This window comes from Stomoxys calcitrans, chromosome 2 (genome assembly GCF_963082655.1).
Source record: "Stomoxys calcitrans chromosome 2, idStoCalc2.1, whole genome shotgun sequence".
Lineage (NCBI taxonomy): Eukaryota > Metazoa > Arthropoda > Insecta > Diptera > Muscidae > Stomoxys > Stomoxys calcitrans.
The window spans coordinates 105,852,980-105,875,197 of NC_081553.1; the positions used below are offsets into that span (position 1 = coordinate 105,852,980).

Below are 22,218 nucleotides of genomic sequence, written 5' to 3' on the forward strand. Positions count from 1 at the left end.
TACAACACACTGCTACAACAACAACAACATAAAAAATGAAGATGTAGAATGAGAATGATTAGAAGATGTAGAATGAGAATGATTATCTGTCGCTTCTCTCTGGGAGCATCTTGACTACAGTTGGGTAGTTCCGGATGGAACTAGTTCAGTGGAACTTATCCAAGTAAGGAACTGCTGGAACAAGTTCCATCTCTTTCCTTCTTATAGTTCCTTTTATTTGCATGTACACTTTTCTTTCACTCCCTTTTGTTAATTTGTAGACCAGCTGATGCCACATTTTTCAGCTTCATACAACTAAATAAAAGCGTCAACTTTTTTAATGGACAACAACTGTGTACGTTGTGATTTAGGCGAACAAAGTACAAAACTATTGGGTTGCCCAAAAAGTAATTGCGGATTTTTCATATAGTCGGCGTTGACAAATTTTTTCACAGCTTGTGACTCTGTAATTGCATTCTTTCTTCTGTCAGTTATCAGCTGTTACTTTTAGCTTGCTTTCGAAAAAAAGTATATTTGATTAAAATTCATTCTAAGTTTTAATAAAAATGCATTTACTTTCTTTTAAAAAATCTGCAATTACTTTTTGGGCAACCCAATAGTTCTTTTCCCGGTATCTCTTTTTAGGAAAACATATGATAAAAAAAGAACTGAATATTGGAGACATTGTGTTAAATTTCAGCCAAATCTAGTAAGAATTGCGCACTTTAGGGGCTGAAGAACTAAAATAAGGAGATTGGTTTATAGGGGATCTGTATTAGGCTATAAACCGATTCATGCCATATTTGACACGTATGTTAAAGGTCATGAGAGAAGCCGTTGTACAAAATTTCAGCCAAATCGTATAATACTTGTGCCCTTTAGAGGCTCAAGAAGTCAAGATCCCATATCGGTTTATATGGCAAATATATCAGATTATGGACCGATTTGAAATATTCTAAGCACAGTTATTGAAAGTCATAACAAAACACCTCATGCAAAATTTCAGCCAAATATGATAATAATTGCGTCCTCTAGAAGCTCAAGAAGTCAAGACCCCAGATCGGTTTATATGGCAGCTATATCAGGTTATGGACCGATTTGAACTATTCTTCACACAGTTGTTGGAAGTCATAACAAAACACATCGTGCTAAATTTCAGCCAAATCGGATAGGAATTGCTCTCTGTATAGGCTCAAGAAGTCAAGACTCCAGATCGGTTTATATGACAGCTATATCAGGTTATGGACTATTCTATTGAACTATTCTTAGCACAGTTGTTGAAAGTCATAACAAAACACCTCATGCAAAATTTCAAACTCATTTTAAGGTTTAGAATAAAATCCAAAGCTCTTTTTTGTTTTCTTTAAAGAAATAAAAAAGGGATAGAAAATGAAAAAGGAGCTAAGGAACTAAGAAAAGGAACTAGTTCCTTTTGTGGAACGGTACTGAAAGGAGCGATCACTAAAAGTAAGTAAAATGCCCACCTCTTACCCTGACCCTGACCCTTATCTATTGAACTATTCTTAGCACAGTTGTTGAAAGTCATAACAAAACACCTCATGCTAAATTTCAAACTCATTTTAAGGTTCAAAATAAAATCCAAAGCTCTTTTTTGTTTTTTTTTAAAGAAATAAAAAAGGGATAGAAAATGAAAAAGGAGCTAAGGAACTAAGAAAAGGAACTAGTTCCTTTTGTGGAACGGTACTGAAAGGAACGATCACTAAAAGTAAGAAAAATGCCCACCTCTTATCCTGACCCGGCATCGATTCCTAGATCCAACTCTAAAATTCGACTGGATTGGTCCATAGTGCCTATGTAGTCAGACTCGTTGGTTTCGCTGGGCATCTAAATAGGTGATTGGTGTCATGGGGTGTAGTGCCGCACTAAAGAATAATATTTGGAATAGTGTCATCTAAACTTGAACGATACGAGTTCAGTCTGTTACGCCATCCGTAGTTCTGGTTTTCCTGGGCGGGTCTTTCTTGTCTTCAGCAATGGGCAGCCAGCAAAGACTAAATTCGGTCGGTATGATAAGTCGCACTAGTAACTGCATCTTGGTGGATATCCTGTTGTTGTTGTTGTTGTAACCACATTTGTATATGGATGTGGCGATCGTCGTCAAGCTCCACATGTGAGCGAGCCATTGGTCATTTAAAGATGCCTTGTCATATCGAGTATCATAGGCACTTTGTATTCATATGGTATAATGGTAAAAATGGACTGTAAGAGACAACTAAGTAAGTAAGTAAAATTTTGCTCACCACTGTATCTATGAACAACTGTGTATACAGACTCCAAGCGAATCACAAAACAAATGACTTGATTAAAAAAGAAAACAAAAGCAAGTAAAAAGGCATTAAGTTCGGCCGGGCCGAACTTTGGATACCCACCACCTCGGGCATATATGTAAACCCCCTTTCGTCAAAATCCGGTAAAAAAATACATTATTTATGCCCCCAAATTCGACATGAATATTGAGAGGTCTAATAAGTACAAGTCATTGTTAAATTTGGTAGACCAGTCTTTTGTGGTAGCCATATCCAAATATAGACCGATCTGTACCATATTAAGGTCGGATATCGTGAGGCTCAGAAAAACTCACTGTTTCAAATTTCAGCGCAATCGGGTAAAAAATAAAGCTTTTATGGCCTTCAGACCCTTTATCGGGAGATCGGTCTATATGGCAGCTATATCAAAATATAGTCCGTTGTGAACCATAATTAGGTCGAATGTTGGGTGGTCTTAACCTACTCGCTGTTTCAAATTTCAGCTAAATCGGGTAATAAAGTTTTTATGGCCTTCAGACTCTTTATGGCCTTCAGACCCTTTATCTTAATATAGTCCGATCTGAAACGGAGGCTTAAACTAACCCACTGCTTTAAATTTCAGCGCAATCGTGCAAAAAAATAAAGCTTTTATTACCTTCAGACCCTTTATCGGGAGATCGGTCTATATGGCAGCTATATCTAAATATAGTCCGAACTGAATCTTATTTAGGTCAGATGTCGGGAGGGTTGAAATAACCCACTGTTTTAAATTTCAGCGAAATAGGGTAAGAAATACAGTTTTTATGGGCATCAGACCCTTTATCGGCAGATCGGTCTGTATCTAAATATGGTCCGATCTGTACCATATTTGGATCGGATATTGGGAAGCTTAAAATAACCCACTGTTTTACATTTCAGCGAAATCGTATAATAAATAAAGTTTTTATTGCCTTCAGACAATTTATCGGGAAATCGGTCTATATGACAGCTATATCTAAATAAAGTCCCATCTGAATCATATTTAGGTCAAATGTCGGGAGGCTTAAAATAACCCACTGTTTTACATTTCAGCGAAATTTGGTAATAAATAAAGTTTTTATGGTCTTCAGACCCTATATCGGGAGATCGGTCTATATGGCAGCTATATCTAAATATAGTCCCATCTGAATCATATTTAGGTCAAATGTCGGGAGGCTTAAAATAACCCACTGTTTTACATTTCAGCGAAATCGGATAATAAATAAAGCTTTTATTGCCTTCAGACCCTTTATCGGGAGATCGGTCTATATGACAGCTATATCTAAATATAGTCCGATCTGAACTATATTTGGGTCGGATGTTGGGAAGCTTAAAATAACCCCCTTTTTTACATTTCAGCGAAATTGGGTACTAAATAAAGCTTTTATGGTCTTCAGACCCTTTATCGGCAGATCGGTCTATATGGCAGCTATATCTAAATATGGACCGATCTAATCCATATTGAGGACAGATATCGGGAGGCTTAACATAACCCACTGTAGCTATAGCTATATCTGAATATAGTCCGATCTGAACCATATTTGGGTCAGTTGTGGGGAAGCCTTAAACTACTCACTGTTTCAAATTTCAACAAAATCGGATGAAAAATAATGGTTTTATTGGCATTAGACCCTTTATCGGAAAATCGGTCTATATAGCAGCTATATTCAAATATGGTCAGATCTGGCCGGTTCAAGAACTTAACCAGCGTGCATCAAAAAGACGTATCTGTGTCAAATTTCAGCACAATATCTCAACAGATGGACGGACAGACACACGGACATCGTTATATCGTCTTAGAATTTTACGACGATCCGTAATATATATACTATGTAGGGTCGGAAATTGATATTTCGATGTGTTGCAAACGGAATGACTAAATGAATATACTCCCTATCCTACGGTGGTGGGTATAATAACGACATATAAGTACAGTATATAGATATCAAAGTATATTATTGGGTTGCCCTAAAAGTAATTGCGGATTTTTCATATAGTCGGCGTTGACAAATTTTTTCACAGCTTGTGACTCTGTAATTGCATTCTTTCTTCTGTCAGTTATCAGCTGTTTCTTTTAGCTTGTTTTAGAAAAAAGTTTAAAAAAGTATATTTGATTAAAGTTCATTCTAAGTTTTATTAAAAATGCATTTACTTTCTTTTAAAAAATCCGCAATTTCTTTTTGGGCAACCCAACATATTACATTACTCACCCATGGACTTGACAAACAAAGACGAAGTTTTTTGGGGGGGATTTCTTTGCCAGAGGAACATTGTATGGATACATCATCGCCAAGTTTGTTTACCAATAAATAATACATATACTTCAATGTATATGTAGCATTGTTGACGAACCAAGAATAATAGAAACGAGATGAGTTTAAATTTTTGTTTTCACATGTTTTATTTTATTATTGAAAAGATTTGTATTGTAATATGTTGTTCATGTATAAGTAATTGTTTTAAATACAATATTTTTTTTTTGTTCAATATGTATGTACGTACAATGCACAGTAATGATTGCTTGTCTAGGATACATGAAATATATAAAAAAGTATAAAAAATAAAAATAACTAAACTTAAAAGATATTTAGCATGTTGTAAATATATATTGTTATATAAGATACCTGAAAAAAACTAAAATTGTTTAAGGAATTTGGGCAAAGGCTTACAAATGAGGCAAAAAAAATACAGTTTCATATTCAGCAATAAGTATAATAAGACTTTTTCATAGAGCATTCTTTGTGTGTATATGTTATTAGATTAGATTTTAATTTAATAGAACTAGGATAACACAGGTAGTTGCACTAACACGAACAAACTAATAGATGAACTTTAAACTAGATGGTTGGTGTAACTAATTTCCCCATATCAAGATGAGGCTAACAAATAGGGGTAGGTATTGAGACATTTTACAATTGCAACTCTTTAATTGAATAAACAAAGTACTATGATAATATTCAAATTAATCTAATATGTATGTATGTATGTATATATGCATTTAGGTATATAGTAGATTTGCAATACAATAATAATTTCAATAGATTTTGTTTCGTATATATGTTATTAGTGTGTGTTTGTGTATTATTATAATAGCAACAATAGTTTAAATTAACAATATAACAAATATTTTGTGTATGCGTTTCTTCTGTAGGATTTTTGATATACATATGTATCTTATATATTTTATATATACATATATGTTTTTAGTCATTTATAATGATTATACTGAACAAATGTATCTTCAAGAGTTTTTTTTTAAATAGGTTTCCTTTTATTTAAAATTGGCCAACAAAAATCTTAACCATTTGTGAAAATCGAAACCATTGGTTCTTCAGCTCAAATAAGACATATTTAAGATGCGATTTCCCCCATCCGGTCCCCCAGAGAATCTGGAGCTGTTTAAACCAGTGTTGCCAAAAAGATAATGGCTAAAAAAACACCCTTTATATATGCTTTTAAATGAAAAACCAGTAAGGAAAGGCAAAAGTCGGGCGGAGCCGACTATATAATACTCTACACCAGCTGATGTACGTTGTACTTTTTATATGTAGAGCTTTTCTCGAAATCTAGTCAAACTTTAATTTGGATACCCGTTGGCGTAACTAGGGGGTCCTCCAGAGAATCTGGAGCTGTTTAAACCAGTGTTGCCAAAAAGATAATGGCCAAAAAATCACCCTATATATATTTTTTTAAATGAAAAATCAGTAAGGAAAGGCAAAAGTCGGGCGGTGCCGACTATATAATACCCAACACCACCTGGTGTACGTAGTACTTTTTATATGTAGAGCTTATATCGAAATCTAGTCAAGCTTTAATTTGGATACCCGTTGGCGTAGCTAGGGGGTCCTCCAGAGAATCTGGAGCTGTTTAAACCTGTGTTGCCAAAAAGTGAATGGCTAAAAAATCACCCTTTATTTAAGCTTTTAAATGAAAAACCAGTAAGGAAAGGCAAAAGTCGCGCCGACTATTTAATACCCTACACTACCTAGTGTACGTAGTACTTTTTATATGTAGAACTTAACTCGAAATCTATTCAAACTTTAATTTGGATACCCGTTGGCGTAGCTAGGGTGTCCCCTAGAGAATCTGGAGCTGTTTAAACCCGTTTTGCCAAAAGGATATTGGATAAAAAATCACCCTATATATTTTTTTTTAAATGAAAAATCAGTAAGGAAAGGCAAAAGTCGGGCGGTGCCGACTATATAATACCCAACACCACCTGGTGTACGTAGTACTTTTTATATGTAGAGCTTATATCGAAATCTAGTCAAGCTTTAATTTGGATACCCGTTGGCGTAGCTAGGGCGTCCCCCAGAGAATCTGGAGCTGTTTAAACCACTGTTGCCAAAAAGATAATAGCTAAAAAATCGGTTTTTTTCATTTAAAAACATAAATAAAGTTTTTAAATGAAAAACCCGTAAGGAAAGGCAAAAGTCGGGAGGAGCCGACTATATAATACTCTACACCGGCTGATGTGCGTTGTACTTTTTATATGTAGAACTTATCTCGAAATCTAGTCAGACTTTAAATTGGATATCTATTGAAATATTAAATAGAACCTTGTAAGATATTCCTACGAATGAACAAGAAAATTTGGATTTCCTTAAAAGGCCATATGGGATAAAATATTATATGGGAGTTATATCGAAATCTGTGCCAATTTTGATGACACATACAGGGACATCAAATAGAACATCTCACGCCATAGATTGTATATTGTACGGAGACCACCGTAGCGCAGAGGTTAGCATGTCCGCCTATGACGCTGAACGCCTGGGTTCGAATCCTGGTAAGACAACCAGAAAAAAAATTTTCAGCGGTGGTTTTTCCCTCCTAATGCTGGCAACATTTGTGAGGTACTTTGCCATGTAAAACTTCTCTCCAAAGAGGTGTCGCACTGCGGCACGCCATTTGGACTCGGCTATAAAAAGGAGGGCCCTTATCATTGTGCTTAAAACTTGAATCGGACTGCACTCATTGATATGTGAGAAGTTTGCCTCTGTTTGCCCCTGTTCCTTAGGGGTATGTTCATGGGCAAAATCTGCATATTGTAGAGATGTGACCTAATTTGTGGCTTTTATTGCCTTAAAAGTTCATATCGGATAAAATATATACATTGGAGCTATATCTATATATCAAGACCGATTTTAAAGAAATTTTGCGCACGTATTGGAACATCAAATAAAACGTCTTATGCAAAATCAAACAAAAATTGTGGTTTCTATATCGGATGAATGATATATATAGCAGCTATGTCTTAATGTAGACCGATTTATATGAAATTGCACTCGCATTGGGACTTAAAATAAAACAACTCACGCAAAATTTTGTAGAAATCGGGCCAAAATTGTGCCTCCTATAGTCTTAACACTCCATATATATATATATATATATATATATAAATCTGAAACGATTTTTATGAAATTTTGCTGTCCGATTGAAACTTCAAAGAAAACACTTCGTGCAAAATTATGTAAAAATCCGACCAAAATTGTGACTGCTACAGCCATAAAATTCCATATCGGATGAAAGATATATATGGGAGCTATATCTAAATCTGAAACGATTTTAATGAAATTCTGAACACATATGAAGACGTCAAATAAAGCACCTCATCCCAAATCCTATAAAGATACGACCAAAACTGTGTCTTCTACAGCTTTAAAATTCCATATCGGATGAAAGATATATATGGGAGCTATATGTAAGTCTGAACCGATTTTTATGAAATTTTGCACACATATGAAGACGTCAAATAAAGCTCCCCATGCCAAATTTTGTAAAGATCGAACCAAAATTGTGGCTTCTACAGCCTTAAAACTCCATATCGGATGAAAGATATAAAGGGTGATTTTTTTGAGGTTAGGATTTTCATGCATTAGTATTTGACAGATCACGTGGGATTTCAGACATGGTGTCAAAGAGAAAGATGCTCAGTATGCTTTGACATTTCATCATGAATAGACTTACTAACGAGCAACGCTTGCAAATCATTGAATTTTATTACCAAAATCAGTGTTCGGTTCGAAATGTGTTCATTCACCGTAACGTTGCGTCCAACAGCATCTTTGAAAAAATACGGTCCAATGATTCCACCAGCGTACAAACCACACCAAACAGTGCATTTTTCGGGATGCATGGGCAGTTCTTGAACGGCTTCTGGTTGCTCTTCACTCCAAATGCGGCAATTTTGCTCATTTACGTAGCCATTCAACCAGAAATGAGCCTCATCGCTGAACAAAATTTGTCAAAATTTGAACACATTTCGAACCGAACACTGATTTTGGTAATAAAATTCAATGATTTGCAAGCGTTGCTCGTTAGTAAGTCTATTCATGATGAAATGTCAAAGCATACTGAGCATCTTTCTCTTTGACACCATGTCTGAAATCCCACGTGATCTGTCAAATACTAATGCATGAAAATCCTAACCTCAAAAAAATCACCCTTTATATGAGAGCTATATCTAAATCTGAACCAAATGTTATGAAATTTTGCACACATATGAAGACGTCAAATAAAGTACCTAATGCCAAATCTTGTAAAATCCGACCAAAATTGTGACTGCTACAGCCATAAAAATCCATATCGGATGAGAGTTATCTATGTTAGCTATATCTAAATCTGAACCGATTTTTATGAAATTTTGCACACATATGAAGACGTCAAATAAAGCACCTCATGCCAAATCCTATAAAGATACGACCAAAATTGTGACTGCTACAGCCATAAAATTCCATATCGGACGAAAGATATATATATGGGAGCTATATCTAAATCTGAACCGATTTTTATGAAATTTTTGCACACATATGAAGACGTCAAATAAAGCACCTCATGCCAAATCCTATAAAGATACAACCAAAACTGTGGCTTCTACAGCCTTAAAAGGCCATATCGAATGAAAGATATATATGGGAGCTATATCTTAATCTGAACCAATTTTTATGAAATTTTGCACACATATGAAGACGTCAAATAAAGCACCTAATGTCAAATCTTGTAAAGATCGGACCAAAATTGTGGCTTCTACAGCCTTAAAACTCCATATCGGATGAACAACATATATGGGAGCTATATGTAAATCTGAAATCTTGATCACAAGAATACATGGACAGACAGACGTAGCTAAATCGAATCAGAAAGTGATTCTGAGTCGATCGGTATACCTATCAATGGGTCTAGCTCTTCTCCTTCTTAGCGTTGCCAACAAATGCACAAACTTATAATACCCTGTACCACAGTGGTGGTGTAGGGTATAATAACAGGCGAGATGGGTCTATACTGCACGGAATGGTATATCACCAAGGTCAATCTCCCACCTCCCTTACTTAAGCAATCCTTACGAAGCACATTGTATCCGTGACAACTGTGGAAGCTGCAGGTGTTGGCCAGCCTTGTCTTCTGGTTCGCTGCGACCAATATATCTTGCCGACTCATGAAATCCACAATCTCATCGATCTTGCCACGGAGTCCGTTGCAGTTTAGCTGCAAAAACGATACATTTTCCAGCACTGGCCTGGCAATATTTGGTCTGGGATGCTGCCGTTGCGTATATTACCGTACAGGAAAGGTCGGGGGTCACATAGGCCGACAACGATGCTTGTGACCCACTGCTGGCTATGTTCGCGCAGCACCTTACGACATATCCAGTATGACTATACATCCGTAGTGAAGTAAGGTAAGAGCAAAATCGGAAATGTACCCACTTCATGCACCGATGCCGACCGATGATGGAGGCGGCTCTGGCTAACCGAACAGAACCAGGGTCCGGGGTTCTTCTTTTCAATCCCGGCACGGACCAGAAACGTGCGGAGAAGGCACTCCGGACCAGAAGCGTGCGGAGAAGGCACTCCGGACCAGAAGCGTGCGGAGAAGGCACTCCGGGATTTACCTCTCCCATAACGAAAAAAAACCAACACGTACACTGAAGCGGCAGCCCTTGCTTATGAGTAAGAACTGGTACCATTTTTTTTTTTTGCAAAACAATTTAATTCATAATTTTTTATCCTAGTTCCCTTTTCTTTGTTTTGGGGAATTTTCCCAAGTTCTATCGTTTCATTCTCCCTTTTATTTCCATCCAGAGCTACTTTTTTTCCCTGAGAGATATTTTCCTTTTTCGAAGTTTGTTTAGAATAAGCGAGAAGGGAGTAGGAAATAAACTCCCAGTAAATTGTTATTCAGATTAGGGGAAAAGGGAGTAGGGAATTAACTCCCTAGGAATTGTTATTCAAAATAGGGCTGAATATGTGTTCATCTGATATTCGTCTTCTTATACCTGATGTATGGATGTTTGTCAGGGATACTAGACATTCCAGGAACTCACAACCGTTTTTAATTCATAGGCCAGCGGACCGCACAATGCATTATAGAAAGTTTTCTTATTTCGCCCGAACCGTTCGTATGTGGAATCGACTCCCGGCTAATGTTTTTTCCAGGGATTTAAGAGACATGTCCTACTTTCCATTCGCCAACGCAATGCACTGCATTCAAAGGGGATGTCCCCTGAGTGTTGGTTGATAGAAGAAAACAAAATATACTTTCAAGGGATTTATAACAATTTGCGTTTGTACACGCGAAAACAATGCAAACCATAAATACTTGAATGGATCAAATTTTTGATCAATACACATGCTAAATTGTTGTTGATAAAGAAAATAATGCGTATATATCCAACCATTTAACCGGTATACAGAATCAACCATCAATATTGTCTTCTAACAAAAGCCAATTGATGATGGTTGATTTATGGACATCAATGAATTGACGAATAAACGTTTGAAACCTGTATTTTTTTACTCTCAAATTCCCCTACTTCGAAAATAACCGAAAAAGCAATGCGTTGAGAGGATCATATAAAAACCGAAATCCCCTATTATTCTCCACTTGAATGAATCAATGAATCTCCACAAATGGTTATGACGGGCACTGGCACATTCTTATTTTGGCTCTGTCATTAAATTCCATCCACCACAGTATTATTGTTGTTTTTATTGGCAAAAACGAAATCAAATCTTATTCTAGTTATGACACAGCTTGTAATTCCCCTTTCTTCTTCTGATATCTGGTATGTTGTTGTTGCGTTTTTAGTTGAGGGATTTCTTCTGTTCTTTTTTTGTTGCCTTTTGGAATATAAAAATATGCTGTTGGTGTATATAATTATGTGTATATACGTATGTATATATAGTAAATATATGTATGTTCACAAACATTTAAAGATTAATACGTGTATATAACTCTTAAAATGGTCTATATAAATTGAATATGTTGTTCTTATTAGAGGTGGGGGGGTGGGACAAAAAGACATCACTCATTATTCTCTTTTTTCAGTAGGATGAATGTTTGTTGTAATTTTTAATGTTTTATATATTACTTGATATACAAATATATGGTAAATATGGGTCTCACAAAAATGTGTCATTAGAAAAAGTTTGTTATTAGTTTTGGTTTTTATTTTTAGGACAACACTCATTTAATTGGTTAGTAAATTGTGTATATGCAGTTTTTCATATATATAACTTTTTGTAAATGTTTTTTTGTAATTTTTTTATTAGTTTTACAATTATAGTATGTCAATAGGATATAGCAAATAGCAAAATATGTATGTGGTAGTGATACATTTAGATATATTGTAGTTTTAGGTTTTTTTTTGTTGGGATGTCTTAATTCCTTTTGGTTATTGTATGCTTTCGAAACCCTTAAATATTTACACCGGTATTCACAAAACTTAATATAGATTTGAAAAAAGGTTTATTTGACAGATGTTCTTTAAAGAACTATCAAATAAACCTATTTTAAAGTTCCCTTAAGTTATGCCTTTAAAATCAATAATCAAAATAAAAAATGACCTTAGACGCTTTTTAATGGCCCTTTTTTTCCCACATTTTTTCACAATCGAAAATTGCCAAAATTCTACTGTTACTGAGAAATTAATACAGATGCCTCAAACATTTTTTTGTTGAAAATTGCGTCGCTACTCGGTTTAGGAACTCGACCATCGGAGGTGGTATTTGACTAAAGTCAGGCTAAGTTTTGTACTGCTTCTCAACAGACTATTTATAGGCCGATTCTAATCGGCCTCTAACAAAAAATTTTAAAACTCCATATATCATTATAACAACTCCAAATTCATAATAACATAGAGCTATTATCTATGTTGTAGTGTAGTAGAAAGTTATATATAGAGTACACTAATACCCCGGTTTGCGTCGCTAATAGGAAGCGGAGAAATGCGACGCAAATCGAAACGACGCAAACCGAAACACGTTTACCCATACATTTACATTGATTTTTATTGAATCGATCCCATGACCTTGTTTGAGCTAAAAAATTAATTTTAAGGTAATTTTTTTTATTTAAATTAATTTACGAAAATTCATAAGAAAATCTTAACATTAGCATAAGATATTAATCAAAAATAAATAATCATTCACAGACAATAAAAAAGGGAAAAGTAATATACAAATTAAAAAAAAAAAGAATTCATCATATAAAATTAAATTCGTCGATTTAATATTCCTCAGTTTAATTTGGCAAATTTGCTGATTTTTTTATGAAATTATCTAAGGTTTGTTAGATTGTCAAAGCTTTTTTTTCAAATAAATTTCTTTATAACAATTAATAGCTTTGGTTACATTTCTAGACACCTTTAAACTTCGATCTTTGTTTGGATCATTATTTTTTAAAATTTCAATTGCTTGCGTTATCAACTGCATTGCTTCAGAGATTTTAGCAGTGGTAAGCTTTTTTATCTCTGGTTCAACTTCAAGTGTATGTGTGTCCAGCGTATTGTGCATCTCAGCTGATATCAAACTTTCGTTATCTAGCTCTTTGTCGTATAAAAGAAGTTCATTTATGTCTTCTTCTTCCATACCTTCAAAATTAGCATTTCTTGCTGTTCTTTACAAATGCTCGGAACATCATTAATTTCTTCCATATCCGCTGCATTTCCTCCTAAGAGAAGTGTAAGTCTGTCTTTACTAACTTTATATCCAGGGGAAGATTTTGCGTTAAAAACTTGTTTTGCTGAATAACCTTCTTCAATGATGGCTTTTAATTCAAGTTTGAACTTGTCTGCAGCTGCATTATCTGCACTAGCAACTTCGCCTTTTAATGCAATGTTATGCAAATTTGCACGGTTTTTGAAAGGATCAAACCAACCTCTGCTCGCTTCAAACTCTTCAAAAATCTCCGCACTTGATAGTGGATAATTTTCTTTAAGGTCGTTGAATAACGACAAAGCTTTCTTCTGAATTACCATTTGGCTTAATGGCATTCTCCGCTGGTTTTGATCTTCTATCCAAACGCTAAGAAGAGACTCCATTTTTTCCATTAAAGAACTTCTCATTTTTATGACTTGTTTATGTTGCAATAGTGAGGCACATTCAGCAAATTTTTTAATTTTATCAGCGTCCCTGGTACAGATTGATCTCACTGTAGTTGAGGGAAGTCCAAGGCTTCTTCCAATCTCAACAGCTTTTTCCCCCGGTTTGTAACGTTTTAAAATATCCATTTTTTGCTCTAATAATATTTGCTCTCTTTTCTGACTCATTACAATTGTGTTTTTAAACTTCTCGTCGGCAAATTTAATTTGGGACTCTTTAACTAAAAACTAGCACACTGCATTCACATAAACAAGACTAAAATGGAAATCCCCCTTTTCTGTTTATGTTTTTTTCCCGAAAATCACTTTGACATTAACGACGCCAATTGAAACAAAAACGACGCTATTTCGTAGTCAGAAAATGTTAGACAATCAAATAGCAATCTTAAAATGGGAGTTCCCCCTTTTCTGTTTATGTTTTGCACCCGAAAAACAGTTTCATATTAACGACGCAAATCGAAACAAACACGACGCAACTTCGAAGTCAAAGAAAATTTTAGAACGACGCAAATCGAAGCGACGCAAACCAGGGTATTAGTGTTATTATATATATTATATATTGGACGACTTTAATTGGCCCTCTAACAAAATTTTTTAAAACAACTCCATATTCATAATAACATAGAGCCAGGGACGTAGCCAGGATTTTATTTTTTTTGGGGGGGAGGCAAATTCTACTGTTACTGAGAAATTAATAAAGATGCCTCTAACATTTTTTGGAAAATTGCGTCACTTTAGGAACTCGACCATCGGCGGTGGTATTTGGCTAAAGTCAGGGCTAAATTTTGTACTGCTTCTCAACAGACTATTTATAGGCCGATACTAATCTTCAAAATGTGATTGTCTTTGCGAATATCTTAGTTATATAGTGATAGTTTTGGCGAGTCAGCTTCGGTATTTTTAGGAAATATTTTTCTTTTGCGCTCATTTTAATTTGCTCTCAAACTAGTTTTATAAGTGTAACAGATTATAGTTTGTGTCGGTCAATTGGTTTTAAATGACTTTTATTGCCATAAAATTTTGCACAAACAAATTGAAAAATTGAGCAGCAACTATAAATGTTATATAATTAAAAAAAAAAAAATTTTACCAATTTTTGCAAGTAACCATCTTCGTTCTGCTTAAAAGATGCCCCTTTTTTCTCTCCTCCGAATTTCATTGAAATCGATCGAAAATCCGTTTTTGATAGTAAAAGAGAATGAAAAAAGGCTGAAGAGAATGTTAAGATGAATTATTAAAATTTTGTCTTTGTAGGAAAAATTGTGATGAAGTTTTGGCATCAAATTAAATTAAATTACGCCGAAATTTTGTGTTCAGAAAAAATTTCATTAAAATTTTTTAGTGGTCCTGGTTTGATCAAAATGTTGTCTCTGTAGAAAATTATAGATATAAAATTATGTCATTTTAAAAAGTTTTACTAAATTTTCTTGTTTAGCATAAATTTAATTTAATTTCTTTCTATAGACAAAATCATTTTGGCGGTGGGCCCCTCGACCCCCCCTGGCTACGTCCCTGCATAGAGCTATTATCTCTTTTGTAGTGAGTAAATTGATCGTTATCACATGTTTAGAAAGTTATATATAGAGTAATAATATAAAGGTCATCTGCCATCCACCATATAAACATCTATTTTGTTCCGTATTGATGTTCTGAACAACTTTTGATAACACGCAAGAACTCAAGAAACAGAAACAAAAACATGGTGTTTTTAATGGTATAAACATATACTAATTTATAACAAGAATTTTCCTTTTAAATTGTGAACTGTTAAAAACATTACTCAATATGCCTTCTATACACTTCAAAAGGAGCTGTTGTTGATGGTTGGGATTAAAAACCCCTGAAAGTTGCAAAGACAAGCTGCAAAAGTCTCAGTACTACGAGGGTTGCCTTTTATATTTCGGGATTGGACAACCCTTGTGTTGCTATCAGCCAACTGATAGCTCTATCGTAAAGCTTGACATTTTTGAGTTTATACGTACTCAGAACGTTTTGACATACGAGCGCTATTTGTGTTGTTTACAGTAACTTAAAAGATTCATCTCGCCCAAAAAATGGAACTAAATCGCGAACATTTTTCGTGTGATTATTTTTTACAAACTTTTGACTTGGATTGACTTCAACAACAGTGCATCAATGAACTTAATTCAGTTTTTGGCGATGAAACTCCATCAAGAACCAGAGTTAATCGATGGCATGGTGAATTCAACCGAAGTCGTAGTTCACTCCAAGACGAATCGTCCAATATCAGTTGTTGTTCCAAAAACCATTGATGCTGTTCGCCAACTGATATTGCAAAATCGTCATGTGACCTATAGTGAGATTAAGACAACCTTATGCATTAGTAGGACCAGCATAAATTCAATATTGAACGAAAATTTGATCGTGAAAAGAATTTGTCCTCGTTGGATCCCTCACAATTTGTCAATCGCTCAAAAAAAGGCTCGTATCGATTGGTCGAAAGAAATGCTCCAAAAATACGATTGCCGTGCTTCGAAACACGTCTATGACATTGTGGCAGGTGATGAATCGCGGATTTGCGAGTATGAGCTCAAAAGTTAGCAGCAGTCGACTGTATGGGTGTTTCAAATTGAGCCAAGTCCAACAAAGTTGCTCGCGCTCGAAGCACACCACCAGGATCTATTAGTGGTTCTTCAAAGGATATTTAAACCAAAATTGCGCAAATTTTTTTGTTCACACTTTTTTAATTTGTAACTTTCATGAATTTTTGACTGCAGAATAGCAAGCACATATTGCTTAAGAAATATAGAAAAAGTTACTCTAATCACCTAAAAAATTCAAAATCGATCCACAATGCCTTCACAACTGACAAAACAATGGAAAGCTTAGGAGAAAATTGAAAAAAATAAGTAAAATTGTGTTTAGTTCGGTCGGGCTGAATCATATATGTATATCCTCCACCATGGATTGCATTTGTTAAGTTCTTTGCCCAGTATCTCTTTAAAGGCAAACAAAGGATAATGGACAAAAATTGCCATGCCATTGGAGCCATATCAGGTTATGGAGCAAAGGAAATCTATATCAGATTATCGACCGATTCTGACCCCATTTGTCACGCATGTTGAAGGTCATAGGAGGCCACCGTAGCGCAGAGGTTAGCATGTCCCCCTATGACGCTGAACGCCTGGGTTCGAATCCTGGCAGAAACATCATAAAAATGTTCTTCGGTGGTTTTCCTCCTCCTAATGCTGGCGACATTTATGTGGTACTGTACCATTTGGTATGGCAGCCATGTAAAAACTTCTCCACAAAGAGGCGTCACACTGCCACACGCCGTTCGGACTCTGCTATAAAAAGGAGGCACCTTTTCATTGAGCTTAAAACTTGAATCGGACAGAACTCATTGATATGAGAGAAGTTTGTCCAGTTCCTTAATGGAATGTTCATGGGCAAATTTGCATTTGCAGTAGAAGTCGTTGTACAAAATTCAGCCTAATCGGTTAAGAATTGCGCTCTGTATAGGCTCAAGAAGTATAATCGGGAGATCGGTTTATATGGGAGCTATAACAGGTTATGAACCGATTTGGACCATACTTGACATAGTTTTTGGAAGTCCAAACAAAAAGACTTCAAATCGGATATTAATTGCGCTCTCTAAAGACTCAAGAAATCAAGATCTGAGTTCGGTTTATATGGCAGATATATCAAAACATATACCGATATGGTCCATTCACAGTCCCAACCGACCTACACTGACGAAGCATGTGTGCAAAATTTCACACAAAGGCTACAACTTTGAGCTCCGAAATATGTCGTCATCGTTATCATGAGATCATCTGAAAGCCACCGGGCGCCTCTACAGGTTGTGGATAGTGGAGTGTTATAAGGTTATGGAGCCATATCAGATTATTGACCGATATCAGATTATCCACCGATTCAGACCATATTTTCCATGCATGTTGAAGGCCGCCGTAGCGCAAAGATATGGAATGTTAATGGGCAAATTTGCAATTTGCATTTGCAGGAGAAGTCGTTGTACAAAATTCAGAAGTATAATCGGGAGATCGGTTTATATGGGAGCTATAACAGGTTATGAATAGATTTATATTATACTTGACATAGTTTTTGGAAGTTCAAACAAAAAGACTTCAAGCTAAATTTTGCCAAATCGGATAATAATTGCGCTCTCTAGAGGCTCAAGAAGTCAAGATCCGAGTTCGGTTTATATGGCAGACATATCAAAACATGCATCGATATGGCCCATTCACAATCCCAACCGACCTACACTGACGAAGTATGTGTGCAAAATTTCACACAGAGGCTACAACTTTGAGCTCCAAACTATGTCGTCATCGTTATCATGAGATTATCTGAAAGCCACCGGGCGCCTCGACAGGTTGCGGATAGTGGAGTGTTCCATACGGAGTAGCTGCAACTGCAGTCGCGGACAATCAGTGGTTTCGAGTGGAGTGCATTCTGGATTCGGTCGTAGACGATCTCTGGATCTTCGGTCGTAGACGATCTCTGGATCTTTCTTTTTCATTGTACTAATCGATTTCCTGTTAGTATTTAAGTCCAATACAACTGTTGTGCATGACGGTATGTAAAAGAAACCTAAGTTTTCAGTTTGTTTTGCAAAATCCTTTTTTTGTCAGTTTCAAATTTGTATCCAGCCTCTTTGAATTGGACCTAAGTTCAGCCAGATAAACTTTTATGGTCAACACCTTCACTTTAACCTACCCCGTAGCTCAGTAGGTTAGGTCAGTAAAGCGAAATACAAACCCTCCAAATGATGGACTATTGAAAACATAAGTTGGCATTTTTCAAAACTACGAGAATACACAGTAAATTAAGCTCTTTTACGTATGAATATTAGGTAAAAATTTCAATACAGATATAATTAATTGGTCTACTACTGTATGGTATTCATCGTAATGGAAAGAATTTTCAAAATCAACCTTTCAGAGGATTTAGTTGTTGTTGTTGTAGCAGTGTGTTATACGCTGAGGTGGCAGACCTTGCCGATGAAAAACTCCATCGGGTCAATACGGTACGTATAACCGGCTGCCATGGTATAGAATTTGATACATCCTCATTGCTATTAGAAACCATTCTAGAACTATATTATGCAAGGAAGATTCATTATTTTCGGACAAAAGTCACTTTTAACAAAACCTGCAACAGATTTTGAGGATGATTACAAGCTTTTTATTAAAAAACAAAACATTTAAATTTCAAGCTATCACGAACGTCTCAACTATCGGTCGCAGCTATGATAACAAACAAGGTGTACACTGGGTAATCAGTGAAAAATTTAATACATTGTCACCCTAATAACAAATTCAGAATACAAATTTGAGTTTTATGGGTTGCCCAAAAAGTAATTGCGGATTTTTCATATAGTCGGCGTTGACAAATTTTTTCACAGCTTGTGACTCTGTAATTGCATTTTTTCTTCTGTCAGTTATCAGCTGTTACTTTTAGCTTGCTTTAGAAAAAAAGTGTAAAAAAGGTATATTTGATTAAAGTTTATTCTAAGTTTTATTAAAAATGCATTTACTTTCTTTTAAAAAATCCGCAATTACTTTTTGGGCAACCCAATAAAAGTAAATCTAGCTAACATTTGAGCCAAGAAATTTTTATCATACCTTTTCCATGGGGTGCAGTTTTGAAAATTGGAAATTTTGGTGATCTCTCCGATGGCATCCAGAGAGAAATTGTTTAGAGAAGCTTTCAAAAATGGTATTTAACTTTAAGGACTTTGGTCTTTTTTTGCCATTAAGCCTTTAAGCAGGAGTGGAACAGGGAGAATCCACCGATATATGGGACTGTCTCAAAAAAGTTGCTGCTGAAGGTGGTAGTGATAATTTATAGAAAATATCTCCCTTAATATCAGCGCGTTACGCTACCGTCCACCTGTGACGGAGTGTTTGGAATCCCTGAATAAACTCCAGGTTAACGACATTGCGCACTTTAGTTCCCGGATATGATAATATTCTAGGAAACGAGAAGAAGGACGAATATACTTGCATGTATGCCAATATTCGAACTACTGGCCATAGAAGACGGGATGGTCAGTGCTGAAGCGCTGTCGAGATGGGAATCGGTTCAAAGATTCCGAACTGCCAGGACACTCTGGCCTAGCATCAACAGAAGGAGGGCAAAGGAACTGCTGGTCTTTGATAATAGGTCATTGGATATTATTACAACTAATCGCATGACAGGGATTACTTGTAATAGGCAAAGTTTGCCGCCCAAGTGTATAACACACTGCTACAACAACAACAGGAGTTATAACCGGGCCGTATGGCCGCGCACGCTTAGTGATTACTACTACGAAGCTAGTGAGGAGAAGGAGACGAAAGAGCATCTGATACGCTCATGTCCGGGTCTACAGACGCACAGGCTTTTTCTTTTTTTCTTATTTTTCCCCCACACTTCTTTATCTCTCTAGGACATCCCAATGTGCCAAACTGGCCTCCGAGTGGGCACACCTTTTCATTGATGACTACCCAAATTTCCCTGGTTGATACCTAGGCGCAACCTAGCCGAATGCTTGCCGCATTAGAAGGGAGAAGGCAAGAAATGCTAGGGAGACAACAATATCCGAGCTACCCTTTCGAAACAAGTCAATTTGATTGTCCAATCTGCTTGAAAGAGCAAGCCAGGCTTTTCTTGATCGCATAATTAGTCACTACGTACGGAGTTCAATCCCATGGCAGCCGGTTGTACGTCCCGGAATGACTCGATTAAGTCCTTCATCGGCAAGGGCTGCCGCCTCAGTGTACAACTCACTGCTACAACAACAATAACAACAACTCCGTTCGTTGTTGTTGTTGTAGCAGTGTGTTGTCACCTATCATGGATGACCTTGAAACGCTGAACAGGAAGATAGCAGAGCAACACGTGTGATAAGGTCAGATATAGAAATAAGGTCATCAAGTAACTTGCCGGCAGCAACTTATGGGCCAGGTATAAAGCAATTAGCCGGTTAGTGGTAAGTTCTGCGCGCCAATGTGGTTTCATCATATTTGTGACATGCAAAGGAAAAATATTCAGATCTATCTTCGAACTGCAACAAGCTGTCTACTCAGTATAATTTCGTGCGAAATTTATAATAACGCAGCGACATGTCGCTACTATTTAGCTCATAGAACTTGAGGCACTTGTACGGAATGTGTTCGCATTTTCTTCGTTACCATTTTTTTATAATGCGTTTTGACATTTGTTCGGGCGAAAATTCGATGTCAGTAACCGAGGTTTCTGTTGTTATAGTAGTCGCCTTTGCATGTGGAGGTAACAATCATCGTTAAGCTACATAGGTGAGCAAGTCGCCAATAACTCGAGCATCATAGGCACCAAGAGCCGGTGACGCCTAGCCTCTCACTAAGACTCTCTACTTGATACCGCTGATTGTTGTTGTTGTTGTAGTTGTTACAGCAGCGCGCTGCACTCCGAGGTGGCATTCGTAGCCCATGAAGGACTTCATGGGGTCAATCCATTGCCTCACCGACCGCTTCTACAGTTACTCCGTATGGAGCATTTCACTATTCGCAATCTATGGACGCGTCCGGTAGCTCCCAGCTAAGCTTTTCGTGACAACGATGACCACCACATAAATTTGAGCGCAAAGTTCCAGCTCGTGTGGTGCTCATACCTATCCCTTGCCGGGTTGGGTTGCTAGTCACATTGCTTCTTACCAAAACCTAACATTTCATTAAGTAACCGGTGCAATAAATGGAGTCCGATTTAAATTTTAGCTCAATGATAAGGAACCTCCTTATGCCCAGTACGATCGATCTGCCGCTTATAGAAGTCTCACAAAATGCTGCCGTCATTATCGAGGGCATAACCAAAGTTATAATTTTTTCTGATGTTCTCCCCGGGATTTGAAACCAGGTGTTCGGCGTCATATACGGACATACCAAACTCTGCGCCGCGGTGGCCTCCCAGCCTACTTCTTACCATTCATTATTTATTTCTCTCCAAATATCGAATCAATTTTGACAGGTCCTATTGCAATCCATTTCCAGAGGAGGCCAACGTAGCGCAGAGGATAGCATGTCCGCCTATGACGCTGAACGCCTGGGTTCAAATTCTGGTAGGACCATCAGAAAAATTTTCAGTTGTGGTTATCCCCGCTAGCTGAGTTGGTAGCGTGCTTGAATTACCAATGCAGGGTCGTGGGTTCGATTCCCGCCAGAAGCCTTAGTCTGTCGCTACTGTGGTATCACAATGCACTTAAAATTGCCTGAGTGAGTCTGTAATGGACTGCCACTCTTACCTAACCTATCCCCTCCAAATGCTGGTGACATTTGTGAAGTACTTTGCCATGTAAAAACTTCTCCCCAAAGAGTTGTCGCTCTGCGGCACCTCTCGGCTATACAAAAGGAGGTCCCTTATCGTTGAGCTTAAAATTGAATCGGACAGCACTCATTGATTTGTGAGAAGTTTGCCCCCGATCCCTAATGGAATGTTAATGGCCAAATTTGCATTTGCAATCCACTTCCAGAAGTATATACAAAAATTGCATGGGTAGCTGTCTCCTTGGATTGCTGCATCATGTAGGTATATAAGGGAACATTCTGACAGTTTTGAACCCTTGTGTGA

At 36.7% G+C, this 22,218-nt stretch overlaps 1 protein-coding gene across 1 annotated transcript; it reads right to left on the bottom strand.

Annotated features, from left to right (window-relative positions):
• Window positions 1–13,116: 13,116 nt before the first annotated feature.
• Window positions 13,117–14,695, bottom strand: LOC131994729 (tigger transposable element-derived protein 1-like). Its single transcript, XM_059361573.1, has one exon. It carries the CDS (start codon window positions 13,813–13,815, stop codon window positions 13,117–13,119), a length of 699 nt encoding a protein of 232 aa, XP_059217556.1. The 5' UTR covers window positions 13,816–14,695.
• Window positions 14,696–22,218: the final 7,523 nt, after the last annotated feature.